The sequence below is a fragment of the Chelonia mydas genome, chromosome 2, assembly GCF_015237465.2.
Source record: "Chelonia mydas isolate rCheMyd1 chromosome 2, rCheMyd1.pri.v2, whole genome shotgun sequence".
In the NCBI taxonomy this organism is placed as follows: Eukaryota; Metazoa; Chordata; order Testudines; family Cheloniidae; genus Chelonia; species Chelonia mydas.
This window is the reverse complement of record NC_057850.1, coordinates 188,231,517-188,248,563: the sequence shown is the minus strand read 5'-3', so window position 1 is coordinate 188,248,563 and position 17,047 is coordinate 188,231,517. Positions and strand designations below refer to the sequence as shown.

Here is a 17,047-nt window from a genome sequence, read left to right as displayed (position 1 = left end):
GAAAGCTTCACATCAGAAATACAGCTATTCCATGGGATTATTTCCTATGCCATCATTCCCTTTCACTAGTTATTTTCTTCTATTTTCCTCTTTGCTTTATTTCCCTCTAACCATTCTTTTTCCTTCAAAATCCTCCATACTACTGATGTGTTATGTTACACTCTTTTCGTCCCCCAAAGTAATGTACTCTTGGGTGTCGGTGCAGATTCATTATTATTTGTTGTTGTTTTATCAGGAATTGCTGTGGTTATGAAATGTAGCATAACAAATGAATGGGTCACCAGTCTGTAGCAATCATGAGCCACATCCAAAACCTCAGGTCTGAGATCCTCATGTTTACAAGATGTTTGAAATCTGAATTTTCCAGATGGACACAACCTTAATAACTGATCAAATCTTGGATCCATATGCCTGCATATTATAAGATAGCCAAAATTCAGATCTGAATTTTGTAGCTCGGGCTCGTGTTGAACTCTGATTATAACCTGATATTTTGTACTTGGTTAACGCAAACAGGAAAAAGCTGTAAGCTTGTATTACAAATAGTGGTAGACAGTGAATAGCTGGTGAAATTGAAATCAGTGGCAATTTTTCCACTGACTTCAGTGGAGCCAGGATTTCACCCATTGTATAGTGGAGTCTACAGTCAATGTTATACATCACTTTGGTTTTCAAGCTCCACAAATTGCAGATAAATGCAAACGAAACACAAAGCTAAATACCACAGTTGTGATTATTTGGTGACTACATTATAATAACATAACACTTATGTGAAACCAATCCTATTAGGAATTCTTAGATCTATTGTTAAATATAGGCAAGGCTTCTGGGAGATTGTTGAGTATCCACTGAAATGCTAAGTTAAATGTATATCTGCTGTTACCCCGCATGAGAATTTGGCCCTTTGAGTCTGTATAATAAGAATTACAAATTTCAGAGTAACAGCCGTGTTAGTCTGTATTCGCAAAAAGAAAAGGAGTACTTGTGGCACCTTAGAGACTAACCAATTTATTTGAGCATAAGCTTTCGTGAGCTACAGCTCACTTCATCGGATGCATACTGTGGAAAGTGTAGAAGATCTTATTATATACACACAAAGCATGAAAAAATACCTCCGCCCACCCCACTCTCCTGCTGGTAATAGCTTATCTAAAGTGACCACTCTCCTTACAATGTGTATGATAATCAAGGTGGGCCATTTCCAGCACAAATCCAGGTTCTCTAACCCCCCCCCACACACACACACACATACACACAAACTCACTCTCCTGCTGGTAATAGCTTATCCAAAGTGACCACTCTCCTTACATTATGTATGATAATCAAGGTGGGCCATTTCCAGCACAAATCCAGGGTTTAACAAGAACGTCTTCGGGGGGGGGGGGGGGGGGGGTAGGCTACCTTGCATAATGACTAAGCCACTCCCAGTCTCTATTCAAGCCTAAGTTAATTGAATCCAATTTGCAAATGAATTCCAATTCAGCACTTTCTCGCTGGAGTCTGGATTTGAAGGTTTTTTGTTGTAAAATAGCGACTTTCATGTCTGTAATTGCGTGACCAGAGAGATTGAAGTGTATGCATCCGATGAAGTGAGCTGTAGCTCACGAAAGTTTATGCTCAAATAAATTGGTTAGTCTCTAAGAATTACAAAGGGATCTTGCATTCTTATAATGTTAATTTCTGGAGAAAATCTAGACAAGACTTCAAGTTTCTTTCAAAGTATTTAGCCTGCTTCTACTTTGATATAACTTTTATTAGGGTATGTCTTCACTACCCGCCGGATCAGCGGGCAGCGATCCCTGAGCACTCTCCCGTTGACTCCTGTACTCCAGCTCTGCGAGAGGTGCAGGCGGAGTTGACGGGGGAGCGGCAGCAGTCGACTTACCGCGGTGAAGGCGCCACAGTGAGTCGATCTAAGTACGTCGACTTCAGCTACATTATTCACATAGCTGAAGTTGCATAACTTAGATCGATCCCCCCACTAGTGTAGACCAGGGCTAAGTCTTCGTAGATGTGGCAATTGCATCTTTCCTCTCATGTTCATTACATTGGACAGTTACAGGCCTGATTCTTCACTGCTGATCCGATTGTGAAAAATTGGTGCAAAATACCATCAGATCAGAATGGTAGCATTTTCCATCCACTTTGCACAGGTGTTAGCAACTGGAGAAGATACAGAGTAATGGGGATTTGGGGAAGTTATGTTACAACTGCATGACTAGGAACTAGTTACACTATCTCATCGTTGAATTAGAATTCATGTACTCCACCATGTTCCAAAGAGTCTACCATGCTGTACCAAGTCAAATATAGCCCTCACCTTTCCATCCCACCACACCCCATCCCAGTGTCTGACCGTTCCTAGGATTTCCTGTAGGATGTTCCTGTCTCATCTCTTGGTTTCCCATGGCAGAGGGTCATGTCCTCCTCTTATATCCTTGTGGAATTAACACACTGTACAAACTGCAGTAAGTCAGCAGAACGTACTTAGCAGCTTTACACAGGGCTCTAACTCTCACTAGCAGGTCAATCAACAGATGAGTCCCGCATCCTTGTGTGAGATCCTAGATCTTGCCACTCTGTTACAACATGCCTTCATTATGCCTAATGACATATTAATCTGTCTCAGAATGAATTAAAAGGGGGAAGGTCCTGCCAGGAAATTTTGAAATTAAAGAAGGTGTTAGACTGTTTTTAATGCAAACTGTGTACGTAATTCACTGGATTGATGTCAGATTAAGGAATGTGCACATACTCCTTTCTTACTGTAGATCAGCATTAATTTTACATCTTCCCCCCTTTTTATTAAAGAATATATTTACAATTGCAATCCCCCCCCCCCAAAAAAGTGCACCTCCCAACTATTCAGGCCTCTTCTGATTTTGCCTAAAGATAAATGTTAGAGGTGTGGATTGTATGAGAGACCAGTTCAACCTAAATGCTCAAAAGTGACTAGTGACTTTGGGTGACCCAATTTGTGAGTGACCAATTTGAGACACCTTAAAGGAGCCTGATTCCCTTGAAAGTGCTGAGAACTCCTTTTCTGAAAACCAGCTGCGTCAGTCACCAGTTGAGTACCCAGAACTGACTGGTAAAAGTTTTGACTGGTAAAAAATAAAAAGAATTTTGAAAGTGTAGGCTGAAGTTCATGTTTAATTTCTCTGTCTCTCAGTATTGATTACAGAAAGACCTGAACCTAAATTCTGGATCTGTATAGCCCCCAAACTTCATGGGGATTTAAAATCCAGATCGACATCCAAATCTTGCAAGAGGCCCAAGGTTTTTACAATGAACCAAACCAAACTCCTGGATTGAAACCCTTCAGACATGGGAAGTGCTTAAAATCCTGATCCAAATATTGTCACTTTGGCTTATCTCTCATTATAACCAGTGTCCTCTCAAGATGTCATGTTCTATTGCACGTAGATCACCTAATTAAAAGACTGTATGAATTTTCATATCTTAGCCTTTTGTTTAAAAAATTGTGTGTGGGGGGGGAAGCATATTAGATTTTGTTGGCTGCAGTTTCCCGAACATGATTTAGTTCCTTCAGCCAGGAAGGGAGAGACTCCTAAACAAGAAGAATTTCCCTCCAAAATACAGTTATACATGTTCCAATCACCAAAAAGAATCCACTTCTGCCCCACAGAACTCATAAATAGTCATCAGGAGTTCAGAGAAGCAAAGATATAATTGAAGAAGGAAGAAAAGGCACAAATAGCAGCATGACAGTTTGCAGTACTGATATAGAGAGCAGAGCTGGGAGGAGAGTGTGTTTCTGTGTTTGTGAAGTGAATGAGATTTCACATATGTTCAGGGCTTGAGAAGAATGTAAAGAGAAACTGGAACTTCCGTTCTATGGGAAATTCTAACATTTCTTAAATGTTGTTTTTGTTCTGAATTTGAATGAAAAGCTGAAATTTCCAGCAAAAAAATAATTCTGATAAATATAGGTTCAAAATTATCACAACATTTTGTTTTGATCATGTCTAATTGTTTATATAATGTCAAAACATTATAATATAAACCATAAGTGTATATATATGATAAAATATATTGTCTTTATATTATTATAAAATGAATATTTAATATAATATAAAAGCCCAAACGAAATTAATTGAAACAGTAGAGTTAAAACAAATCATTGTACCTTACCAAAATGAAATGTTTTGACGTTATTCATAGTGAGAAAGGTGAAACAATTTGTTTTAACTTTTCTCCATCTAAAATGCCATAGAAATTTTCCTGCAAAATGCTTCAATTCTGACAAAACTGAGTTTTGGGGGGAGAAAGACGGTCATAAAAAATGTTTCAACTAGCTCTATCATTTAGCTGCTCTTCTGCCACATACCATGTACACTCTGCTTGAGAGGTTCTTTGGAAACTTGACATTAGATATGAGGAAACTTGTTTGTTTGTGGGGTGGGTGTCTGGTTTTGTGGGTCCTGTCCTATGTCCTGTTGTGTTTGTGCTAAGTTGCTAGTAGATCAAGCAAAATTTAGCTCTGTTAAAGACCTTATTGTCGTGGGGAGGTGAAGCATGTTCTTCTGTTTACCCGTACACACCTGACCAACCGCATCCTGAAATCTAATTCTGTTTCCTTCCCCCCACTGAGCTGCTCTGAAACATGCTACCACAGCCAGCCAGCCGGCCATTTGTCTGCCTGCTTGTCAGTTTGTTTAAATGCTTTTCTGATATGTTTCCCTACTAAACAGTGCTATGTTTGTATTTTCAGGAACTTCTCCATTATTTAATTGGTACACTCCTGCTTCTCATTGCCTCTATTGTGGCAACGTCAAAGAGCTATAGTTCAGCAGGACTCGTAGCTGGAGCGGTAAGGCTGTTCGTTAGATAAGTGTTTACTAGTCCTGACACTTTGTTACTCTACATTAGGAATTTACTGCTTTCAGCTTTATTTTCTTTACAATCCTGTCTTGTTTGGTCTCCATGGGTGTACTATCTTTTGGCTTGTTTCAATTAACATACCATAACTACACAAAAGAAAATTGATTACTGTGGGATTCCAGTTCCCTACACTGGGGGAGATTAGACATGTTAAAGAGGTAAAACACAAGGCTCTAGCTGCTGCAAAACACAAAGAACCAATGGGTTTTGGTGAAGGATTAAGTAACTTTACTTCACTACAAAACACGGCAGTTTGTCAGTTTAGCAACAAAACTTATCATGAGCACAGCATCCCAGTGCTCTGCTCTTTGCATTTGCTCCCTACTTAACAGAGTCCAGTTCAAGGTCTATGTCATGAGAACTAAAGCCCACCATGGGATTGGCCCTAGCTACCTCTGAAGTCACCTCTGCCTCCCCAGTCATGAACTTCCATAGGGACTGATTGGGGGAGGCTCCTATATATGGGAAATTGAATTTTGATGGGAATGGGATTTAGACTGTGAAACTCACTCCACCAAGGCCCAGATCCTCAGAGGTATTTAGGTTCTTAAATATTTTTGAGGTTCTGGGTTTAACTGTACAATTCATCTCTTTGACTCAGCTTTCCCTTGAGTAAATTATTTACATTTACACACATTTAAGAAACCTTAAAAATGAATCAAGCTACAAGCAGCAAAGAAAAAAAGAGGGAGATTGTTGTTTGTTTCTGTTTTTAAATACTTGGGAGGTATTAGCATTCAGCACACTTGGGTGCACAGGGTGAAAGTCGCCCATGTACAGAGATCCTGCATGAGATCTATGTACCATTTAAAGCCTTCGTAAACTCTAATTTGTGGGCTTAAATGATTCAGATGCTTCGTGCAGGCACAGTGGGGGGAATTTCCCCATCAATGAATAAATAATTATGGAATTTGAATGCATGGGATGCTCTACAGTGTAGATAAGTGAACACGCTTTCTTTTTACATATACCGTTTCTTTTAACAGACGTTTGGTTTCTTAGCTACATTCCTTTGCGCTTTGAGCATTTGGTTATCCTACAAGATCTCATGTATTACTCAGTCAACAGGTAAGAATCAAATGTTAATACTAGGCAGAATACTTCACAAATGGAATATTTACATTTTCCATGGCAGAGTTTGTATGGAAGAATTTATTAATGTTCTGTATGATGTAGCTCAATATATTTACACCACAGTACTTTAGCATGGTCAATTGACACAGTAACTTATTAACAGCTAACAATAACGACAACATAACCTACATGTAATAATCAGTGAATACTCCATGTCCTCATACCCCCCCAAAAGAGTTCATAGTGGCTTCCTGCATATTTTTTAATCAAATAAATTAATTTGCTTGTGGCAAACCAAACTGACTCTGACTTCCTTTTTAAAGATGCAGCTGTATGACTGTTTGGCCACTGCAAGATGTTTGTGCCTTTCTAAAAGGGATATCAAAGAAGAGGGTCCACCATGTGCCAGGAGGAGAGAGTTGACATTTGTGTGATTGGATTCCATACAGTAGATTTGAAGATTTACTTGAACATCTTATGCAAGGAGAGAAACAACCAATGTTGGAACCAAAGAATTTGGTGTCAGAACAGTTTGATGGCAAAATCGTTTTTTTCTGAGCTTTAGAGAAGTGCTCTTTCTGTCTCGTAAGCTGGTCTCTGGCTCCCGGTTACATGAATGAGAATATTCAAACCTCCTTTGGAGAGTTGTTTAATTAGGATCTGTATGATTTTAAAGATGGAAAGATTAATTCTGATTTCCTCCATGCATTTGCAGAAGGGAAATTCTGCAAATTCACCTCTGATTATTAATCTTCAAGGATAATTCCTTTAACAAAGCAACTCTTTCATACCAGTCTGTGCCTGGGAAACCTGCCTTAAGTTCTCTTTTAATTTCTCTTTTGTTGTCACTGATATTTTTTACATCTGTTCGGCCAGCATCAAAAAATCCTTTTTCAGGAACCATGTCTTGGACAACTCACTGTGAATGCTCCCTTCTAACCTCAAATGTAAACTGAGTTTTCTAGATGCCAAAATAATTAATTCTGTTCCTACATTTTTAATATACAGTTATTCATAACCCCCCAAAAAACTCTTTTCTCTGTACTGTACAATAGGTATGCAAGAACATATGCTTAGTGGTGCACTAAGTCTGTTGCTTTCCTCCTCATATATATGTATTTGCATATTTCCATTCTCCCCTCCACAGAAATAATCCATGGAGAGGGTAACTGTGAGTTTCCCAGAAATTATTCTCTCGGGGGGGAAGAAGGGGGCGAGGAAGAGTGTGTGTGTGGGTGCATGCATGCATTTCTCCTAGAGTAGAACCATCTTGCTCCTCCTACGTAACCTTCAATCTGTATGGATACCCCTTACCTCTGCTCTGTTAGAGCTGTTCTTTCAGGGACACTGTGTCTAGTGTGGCTGTTCCTGGATTCCTCCTAAAGTGGGGTTTCAGAGGAGGAAGAGGGAAACAGTGCCAGTTAATGCAACCTAATTCTGCACTTACCTTCCTCTGTCGTCCCCCTTGTCCGTCTGTTCTCTCTCCCCCCCTCCCCCCCTCCCCCCCCTGCAGTTCTGGAGATGAGCAAATCCTGAGCTCCCCCGCCCTACCCTTTCCCTAGTCCATCTCCACAGAGCCAGAAACTCCCAGAGCCCTTTGCAAGAAAAGGGGAAGTGTGGCAGAGCTCTCCTCTTCCTGAGTTTGTAAATGAAATTGTGACTGACCTAATTTTTACATTTGTATTAGAAAATTATTCCAGTGTAAATCTGGCTCACGAAACAGCCAGGGGTAAATGTGCCTTAAATGTTACAGATTTTTAACAACATCCCACTCTGGCCTGGTTTTGTGCCTTACAGCTGTGTCTGGTATTTGTTCTGTTCACTGCAGATAGGATGTCTAAATTCACAAAATTAAAAAAAAGTGCTTAGGAATAGTGTTGCTGCTCAGGAGAACATAGTCCCCTATCTATCTACAGCCCACATGCAGTAGGGTGCATGCTTCCTTGCTGTGCCCTGCCAGTACACCTCAGCCAGGACCAGGCAAGTCTGAGAAGAGTTAATTCTCTATGCCTCTCTTTGCCTGCTCTGCTGAAAATGCCAACATCAGGGCTGATGCTGTGTGTGATGATACTTGCTCACTGACTAAGCCTCCCTGAGTAATTTTACCCAACTTTTGGTGACTGGTCACTGGCCATGATTTAGACTCGGGCCCTAGAGGTTTAAGGACAGATTTCTTCCAGGGCCAGAAGGTGAGTATGTATTAGTGATATACTACTTCTCTTCCCCTCCTGTGAGGGGAATGCTCACAATTACTATGACGTTCCCCAGGCCCTCTTCCCCCACCCAGCCCTGTGGAAATGGACTTCTGACACAGCAAAGGCAACTACGCACTGTCCTACATATGCAGCTTCCACATCCTCACTGACTATAGTAGCCATGCAGAATAGCCTGTAGGCAAGCAGCGATGAGCCGAGAATTCTAACAAAAAGCTGAGATCTCTCAGAACAACGCTGGTTCCCACAGCTCGCAGTCCATTCATCTTTCCTAGGTTTTCTTCCATACTGCAGTGGTGTCTCTGACCCCTGTGCTGCATTGCCATTGGTGGGCCATCCCCACCCCACCAGACACCCCTCCTTCCCCCCCCCCCCCCCCCCCCCCCCCCCCCCCCCCCCCCAGGTTGGAAAAATCCCAAACTAGGAGTTCAATGCACCCTAAAGGTCATAGCATTTCTGGATATCATTCTGTGATGGCCTGAAATGTGTTTTCTGGAGAACTAATGGAAACTCCCCCTTTGGCTTGCATCTGTATGCAGAACAAAATGCTGTGAATTTGCTCTATAATATCAAATACAAGCGTTTAAAAATGAATGATACATTTGTCTTACAGAAGATATTGGCTTGAAAATGAGCCTTTGTGGTTAGAGGATGCCTATGCAGTTTGTGACAGCTTAATTCTCCTTTTAATTGCTTTAAAATTGTTCAGTTTTTCATTGCGCACCTTTCAAAAGCGGTTGCATATGTTCTGCAAAAGCAGTTGAGATAGATTCTTCAGAAAAGGGCTGAGAGGAGGAGCAGCAGATTACTGTGTCATACATGCACCCTCGAAGAGCAAATCACTATGCGAGTGTGGCAAAGAAGGCTAGGAGAATTCCAGCGATTACCAAACAATGGTACCTGATACAAATACTGTGAGTGAAGGATTTTCAGTGGGTGCTGAAATACATTGCTCTCTACAGAATTCCAAAGTGAGCACAGGAGGGGCGTCTCATTTAACTGTCACCTGTCATAACTACCGTAATGAAGAAGCTAGCAAATATTAACAGCCTTCAAGTTGTTGCACACCTGAAGGAGCAACAAGATAGAGCTGGAGAAGTGCTTCCTTTTAGCCTCTCTCGTCCATTATTTTCATATTTCACATCCTCTTTCCTTCTGAGTATACATTCTGCGCCAGCCAAAGGAAAATGTTATAAATCGTAACCTGAGCCTGAGGAAGGTGGCATCGATTTGCAGGTGAATCACATAGCTTAAGATGAAGTATTTAATGCTCGGATCTGTAGTCTCCATAGCCCATACAGGAGGAAACCTGCAGCCTGGTCCATTTATACTTAAGGAGCTTCAGGCCTTGTGCTCTGTCAAGGTGATAATGCAACTCTCAGCTGGGTAAAGTAGGGGCATCCTGCTCTAAGATGTATATACCATCATTTGAGGTGACAATCACACCTCCCCACACACCCCCCAATATGCATGGCTTATACACACTGCTGTCAATGTTCTTCTGGTTAGAGCTTAGCACGCTCTTTTGGTGCTTGTCTCCTGTTGTCCCTCTTAGGCATATCAGGGTGCTGGGCTGTATTTCCACTTAGAACTATCAGAACTCTCATCAAGTGGAGGTCTCCCCCACCACACTTTGTTGTAGGTCCCACCTCAGAGCCTGTGTTGGCTCCCAGTACCCCCAAGCTCAATGGTGGCCCATGGAGTGCAGTAACTGAAGCCAGGGTCGGGAGGAGGAAGTGAAGGAACTTGCTCCACACAAGATCAAAGCAGACACCAACCGCAGGTAGGGCATGGAGTTCAAGCCAGTACCTCCCCTTCTTATGCAGCCGGGGTAATTGTGAACTGCCGTCTACCTCCTGCCTGCAGCCCAAGGGAGGAGCAGCAGAGCTGGAGCCTGATTCTACATCAACCTGCCAGCAGGAGAAGGAGAGGTCAGAGAGGAGTGATTGCCCCCACACTCTTTGCTGGTGGCTGTAAGGGGGTCCCTACAATTTTGTTTAGGGGTGGAAAAAGAGCATCTGCATCCCTGACTCTGGAAGACAGGGACAAACAAGGCCTAAGTGCAAGAGGCAGCGTGCAGGGTGCCAGGAATGAGCAAAGGGGCTGGTTTTGAGGAGGGACAGAGGGCCTCAAATCAGTTTTGCGATTTGAGTCTCAACGCTGAGAAAACACTTATCTATGAACAGGTTGTGTAGCTAAAAGCCATTAGTGTGTCAATTGTGACAGGACACACAACAAAACATGTTGCACACTAGGTGACTGAGAGGCATAGGAAGCGGTCTAATGAATTGGAAAAAGCAGAATGTGACGAGAGCATTGCTCTTTGTTGTGGATATGGGTTTTTCCCCCATGTAAAGAAGCAGAGATCCTAAAGTCCATGGGTAATTCAGAGGACACTGTACTTCATTTCCTTAGTGTCTTAGAACAATGCAGTTACTTTACGTTCAATTCAGGAAGTGGTATAAATGCAGGAAGTAAACTACAGCAGCATCTTACAACCCATAGATATTAACAGTTACTATGGGCTGGTCTGCAGTGGGAACTTACATTGGCATAGCTATGTGTCTCAAGGGTGAAAAAAGAATCTACTCCCCTGAGGCCAGCCTAACCTCTGGTGTAGCCAGCGCTCTGTTGATGGAAGAATTTTTCAGCTTACCTAGCTCCTGCCTCTTGGGGAGGTGGATTACCTATCTCAGCAACAGAACTTCACCTGCTGGCATAGGTAGTGTCTACCCTGACGCGCTGCAGGTGCCCCTGTAACAGTTTAAGTGGAGACAGAGCCTTAGGGACTGACCATTGCCCAGAAGCATAAAGTGCATTTCCTTTATTTCCATGAGTGTCAGACTTTTGGTGTGGAAGATCAGTGCTTCACCTTTTCCCTGACACCACTTTATCTGCTAACGTGACCCTGGAGGCTTATTTTCAGCATCCCAGTGCAGCTTCTCATGAGACAAATACTAACTTGAGCCAAAGCCAAGATTGTTTGAGCATAGCACGTTAGTGATGAGTGCTCCTCGCTTTCAAATGTCTTTTCCTTAGAGGAGAAATGGCTAGGGAGAATCAGTTCAGTTGAAATGCATTAGTGGGCTTCTGCTTTCAACCTCTTTAGGTGAGCTCAGATAAATAGTTGACTTTTGGACTTTAACAAAACAAAACAAAGGCCCCAAGTGCAGAACTGTTATGTGGTTAAGCTGGTCTATCAATAAGAACAGGCATACTTGTGGCACCTTAGAGACTAACAAATTTATTAGAGCATAACCTTTCATGGGCTACAGCCCACTTCATTGGATGCATAGAAGGGAACATATAGTAAGAAGATATATCTATACATACAGAGAAGGTGGAAGTAGCCATACAGACGGAAAGAGGCTAATTAATTAAGAGGAGCTATTATTAGCAGGAGAAAAAAAAACACTGTTGCAGTGATAATCAAGATGGCCCATTTAGACAGTTGACAAGAAGGTAAGAGGATACTTAACATGGGGAAATAGATTCAATATGTGTAATGACCCGAGTGGTGGGCCTTTCACCCCAGCAATGAAGTTCAAAAAGGGTCTGGTGGTTCTGTACACCTGCTCTTCTTTAGGATGTGCAATACATCACTTTTTGGGGGGGGGGGGCACAAAACCTGTGCCGTGGGCTGGTTCACTGCCTTTTTTCCTACTGTTATTGTGCCAGTAATTGTTTCTTTGGCTGCAACAGCTGAACCACTGAAGGCCCAAATTGCCTCTTTACTTTTCTGTGTTTTGTACAGCTTTATCTGCCTTCACACAGCACTTCACTCAGGTCTCATAGCCTGGCACCATTGAAGCTAACAAGCCTGTAGGCCTTTCATGGAGAGGGGCCTATTTGAGCCTTGAGTTCCCATAACCAACTGCTGTTAGCAGTATATCAATGATCCAGAACATCTTAGCATAGTGGAACAGAAGCTGAATATTGTATGCCTAGCCAAAGGCTCTGGCTACCAGCAAGAGACATTCTAAGGCTATGTCTACACTTAAAATGCTACGGCATGGCAGCTGTGCACCGGTAGTGCAGGCACTTACTACAGCTCCACATGTTAATCCACCGCCCGAAGAGGTGGTAGCTAGGTTGGCAGATGAATTCTTCTATCCACCTCATGCTGTCTACAGCAGGGGTTATGCTGACATAGCTACATGCTCTCAGGCATGTGGATTTTTCACACCGAGATGTAGCTATGCCAATGTGAGTTTAGACCAGCTCCGGTCCTCTACTCATGCATGGCTTTCTTCTTCATGAACCATGACCAACATAAGTGCACAGTGCTAAAGTTGTGGCAATTAAAGCTATAGGGGTGCCAAGGAACTCCATTCATACCTGCTGTTCAGTAGATTGTCAGACATGAGAGCTTTACAGTTAGGTCCAAACCCTATTAAGCTAGGAGCATCCTTTTGTTGACTCAAACTTTACTGAATAAGAATTCTACTGCCCGGAATATAAATTGACCTAAATTAGCTAAGTTTGTTGTTTTTAATTGCAGTATTATGTCCTCTGCTCAGCTACATGAATCTTACAGGCCCTGAAGCCAAATCTCTGCGTCCACTTTATCCTAGTAGTCAAAGCTTTATTAAAATTTGGTATTGTCATAAAGTGTAATGACAATGAGGTTTAATATAGCAGGCAGGGAGGGTAAAGGGGGCTTACCTCAAACTGAGGATCACTCAGTGTCTTCTGGCCTGTGTATATAATTCCACCTGCTTCTTTGCTGCTGTATTACTATAAATAAAAATGGACAAAATACACTTCTGGCTTCCGTGTGGAGGGTATGGCTTCAAACCCAGTTAAGCTGCCCAGGAAGTCAAACCCCTGCTCCCTCACTTCCTTGAGGTCCCCAAAGACTTGCTAAAATTTCCCATACTCCACTGCTTCAGGAACTGTGGGCCTGATAGCCAATGGAAGTGTTCACTTTGCTGCCCTCCAACCTCACAAAGCATACCTACATCCAAACAGACTGGGAAGTGCAGACACACAGCTGCGTTGCTCGTTACACCGGTGCAACGTCACTGGTTTGGTTACCAGCCTGAAGCTAATAAGAGAGCAGGTGCTTAACTGCAGCTCAGAAACAAACATGCAGGTGTCCGCATTGAGAATTTTGGGCCATCTTCCCACTGTTGTTCTACCACAAGTGAAGCGACAAAGGAGGCTGGAGTGCATAGGGTTACCATATGTCCGTATTTTCCCGGACATGTCCGGCTTTTTGGTTCTTAAATCGCCGTCCAGGAGGAATTTTTAAATATCTAAAAACTTCTGGGATTTTGCCATTATTCTTCTTCCCCAAAAAAGAGTTGATCATTCAAGAAAGAGTGAATGTTGATCATTCAAGAAAGTGCCCGCTTTTTCCCCCTAGCTCCCAGTGCTTGCTCCACGAAACAACTGTTTCGTGCAGCTTGCGGGTGGGGGGGAACGCAGCATGCTCAGGGGAGGAGGTGGGGCTGGGGCAGGGATTTGGGGAAGGGGTCCAATGGGGCATGGAGGGGGCAGAGTTGGGGCTGGAATGGGGGCAGGGCTGGGGGCGGCAAATCCCCCCCTGTGGAGTGACCTCTTTTTTGAATGTTCAAATATGGTAACCCTAGGAGTGCAGACAGGAGGCAGGTGTTTTTAGCAACCAACCCCCTATTCTGAATGGGGCTAGAAAACACAGAGGTAAAGCACACCTGGGTCCTATCTGCACAGTGGGCACTGAGTGAACTGCACACAATGGTGACTTTCATGTCCTGCCTGTGCTTGTATAAACAGTTCAAGAAAGCATGAGTGCACATGCATAGATGCTAAAAAGACAAACAATGGGAAGTAACTTGCCACAAATTCTGGCTGCTGACGAGTCAGTTATTAAATACTCGGTGAGAAACCTGAGTGCCAGACTTAGCTGTCAATACTGCTGAGTCATCTGCAGAACACATTATGAACCAGGTACTCTACTTAAGGTAAGTTTGAGAGAGGGGCTTCATGGCAGTTATTAAGCATACCCCAGCTGCAACAATGCACATATATTTGATACAACACAGGAGTCATTGTTGAGTAATGCCCTCTCCCATCTTGTAATAAATACCCAAAAGAATTGGATCTGATTTGCTATTTACTATGCATTACTCTAGCTGGGAGGGTGACGGGAAGCAAGCTAAAGGAGTGCTATAGCACTAGGCCTTGCCTGCTAAAGAGGAAGTTCCTCTCCCTTCTCCAGCCCTCAAACTGGGACTTTGATTTTAATAATTAAAAAAAAAATGTGTTTTCTGTTGCAGAACAAGTCCTGTTTCCCTCCTACAGTCAACTAATTTACTAGTTCATATGACCTCATCATCCCTGTGATTAGGGCTGCTGTATAGTCACGGCAATTTTTCTGAGTCACAAGGTGAAAAGGGCAAAAGCTATATCACTGTACCAAACAAAAGTCAGATAGTGCATTGCGACTCTGCCAGCCTCTGTGTTTCTACAGAAGTGTGGGGAATGAAACCACGGAAGGTGCAGTAACAGTTACAGACATCAGAGGTCTTATCCCCAAGTTGATCCAATCCAATTCTGGCAGAAGATAAAAAGCCTCCCCTCCCCACAAGCCTGAAAACCCTCCCTGGAAAATCATTGATCTGATCCTTTCTTTTTAAAAAGGCCTAGAGGCCATACTGGGAAATTAGTTGCAGGTTAGAAATCAGTTTGCACTAGTAAAATATCGAGTAAGGTCATTTAGCAACACTCACCAAGAGAAGGACTGTGAGGTTTAACCAAAACTAATGTAAAACTAGAAGGGGGCAGGGGAGGACTTTGAAAGTTAATACCAAGCAATTCTCATTGATGGAGTTCTTTTGCCCTCTTGTGGGCAAACTTTTCTGCTGCAGCTTTCTCTGCTGGCTTATTAATGTAACCTACGAGAACAGTGGCCTGGGCTGACAGTACACAGATATGACACAACATACATGCTGCCTCTAACATTTGGAGGGTGGGTAATCACACACAAAGCAGAAGGCTCCTTTGTGCCAACAGAAGAAGAATCCAGGAATATAGGGCACTTAAAACTACCTCGCTTTCTCAACACCAAATGGTAATTGCTTTAACTGACAATCTTTACCAGCAAAATAGAGGCAGCCGCATAGACTACAAAAAAGGCCTAAAGCCAACATCCTTTTCAAATGGGAGAGCCCAAGCTATTCTGGTTGCTTGGAGCACACACACAACTGCCCAGCTCCTTTGAGGAGGAAGAAAGAAGATTCTTATTAGTATATTGACTGAATTAGAGTATACATGGGACTATTCTAAATAAGCTGGTCTGAGAAAGCCTGGCTTGCTCAGGGGACAGGCAGCTGAAGAGGGAAGAATTTCAAACATCCACATGATTTAGGAGTACAAGTCCTATCGAAAGTCAGTGGGATTTGTGCCCCTAATTCCCATAGGCTCCTTCAGAAATCTCACGTAAGGATTCTTCCAAAGCATATTTTTGAAAATTAATGGAAGACAAAACATTAAAGGCCATAGACTTTACAAGAGATGGATTTAGTCAAAAGGGGGAGAAGTAATTTTATAGGTACGGTATATTGAGGGCTTTAGGCCTCTATGACCCAACAACCAACTTCTCTTTCACAGACACACACACACTCCTTATCCACCAAGGTTGGTCACCAGCATCATTTCTTCATCTTTGGTATCATCTCACTCGAACACCCGTGGGCCTCAGCTGACAGGGAATCCCTAGCCACCATCACCAGAAGCCGCTCTTCATCTCCTGGCCTGACTTACTTTGCGTGTGTGTGGCCATGACAGTCTCATACCAAGAGTCTCAAACTGGTGGGCGAGAAAGTAAGGATAGCCTAATTGCAGAAGTGGGGAAGATCTCATACAGACAAAAATAGTGAAAAGCGGGATGTGCTGTGTCTCTCGTGTCTAAAAGATTAAGAGAAATTGCTCCTTTGAATTCAATAGGAATAAAACCCATGTGATTGATCTGCTTGGTGTCCACTCTTCAGTGTTAAAGGAAGCACAGGCTGCATTGCATGAGAGTGTAGGTGGCATGTCATGCTCCTTGCTCTAAAGAGGAAGCTCTTCCTCCTACCCTAAACTAAAGAAACTGACCTCTGCAATGAACTGCAGACGGATGAACCGTAGCATACAGGTGCTACCTGCATATTATCTAGTGAGCCCACAGATTAGATATTCTGCTTTGTTATACTGGTATAACTCCACTCACTGTATAGGAGTTACTCAGGGACAAAGCCCTGCTGTGTCTCACTATGTCAGTAGTAATATGGACTTTGTACTTGTGAACAAGCTGCACTGCCCTTCCCATTACTTGAGTTACGTTCATTTTCTATAAATCCACAGGTGTTACTCTTCCGTTACATTATTGTGCCTTGTTTCTTGTGTTTGTGGCTAATTGTTCCAGTCACACTTTTCTCAAGTTAAACCCTTTTCAAATTTACAAGACATTTTTTTGTCCCAGAAATCCCTAACAGAATTCTGATTGGTATGTTCATCTGGAAACCCAGGCCACATTGACTTGAGTGGAGACAGGTTTCACCCCTCCAGTCCTGATACAAAAACTGAGGTACACTTCACCCTTTATACCAATTTCAATGCATATGGTGAACAAAAAGGTGTGTCGTTATACCATGCTCACATGGTTTGCAAAAAAATAAGTAAAAAAGCCTGAGAGAGAAAGGTGCCTCTCTGTCACCATTACATGGGAGCAATAATATAACACGCTTGGTGGAGTGGAAGGAACTTACAGAACAATGAAAACAGAAACAGGAGAAAAATGTAAAAAGCTATTTCCCCCAAAACCTGCATGTTTGACTGAGAATTTTTTAGCACTTAGAGAAACATTTTCAAAACAGACATCTAATTTCAAT

General features: G+C 42.6%; 1 protein-coding gene across 1 annotated transcript in view; it reads left to right on the top strand.

Moving 5' to 3' along the window:
• CMTM7 (CKLF like MARVEL transmembrane domain containing 7) overlaps window positions 1-7,745 on the top strand; it is a 43,886-nt gene extending 36,141 nt beyond the window's left edge. Inside the window, exons 3-5 of the mRNA XM_037890371.2 lie at window positions 4,736-4,834; window positions 5,892-5,973; window positions 6,303-7,745. Coding sequence (XP_037746299.1) covers window positions 4,736-4,834; window positions 5,892-5,973; window positions 6,303-6,316 — 195 coding nt within the window. The 3' untranslated portion in view covers window positions 6,317-7,745. The remainder of the gene's footprint in view (window positions 1-4,735; window positions 4,835-5,891; window positions 5,974-6,302) is intronic.
• The last annotated feature ends 9,302 nt before the right edge of the window (window positions 7,746-17,047 follow it).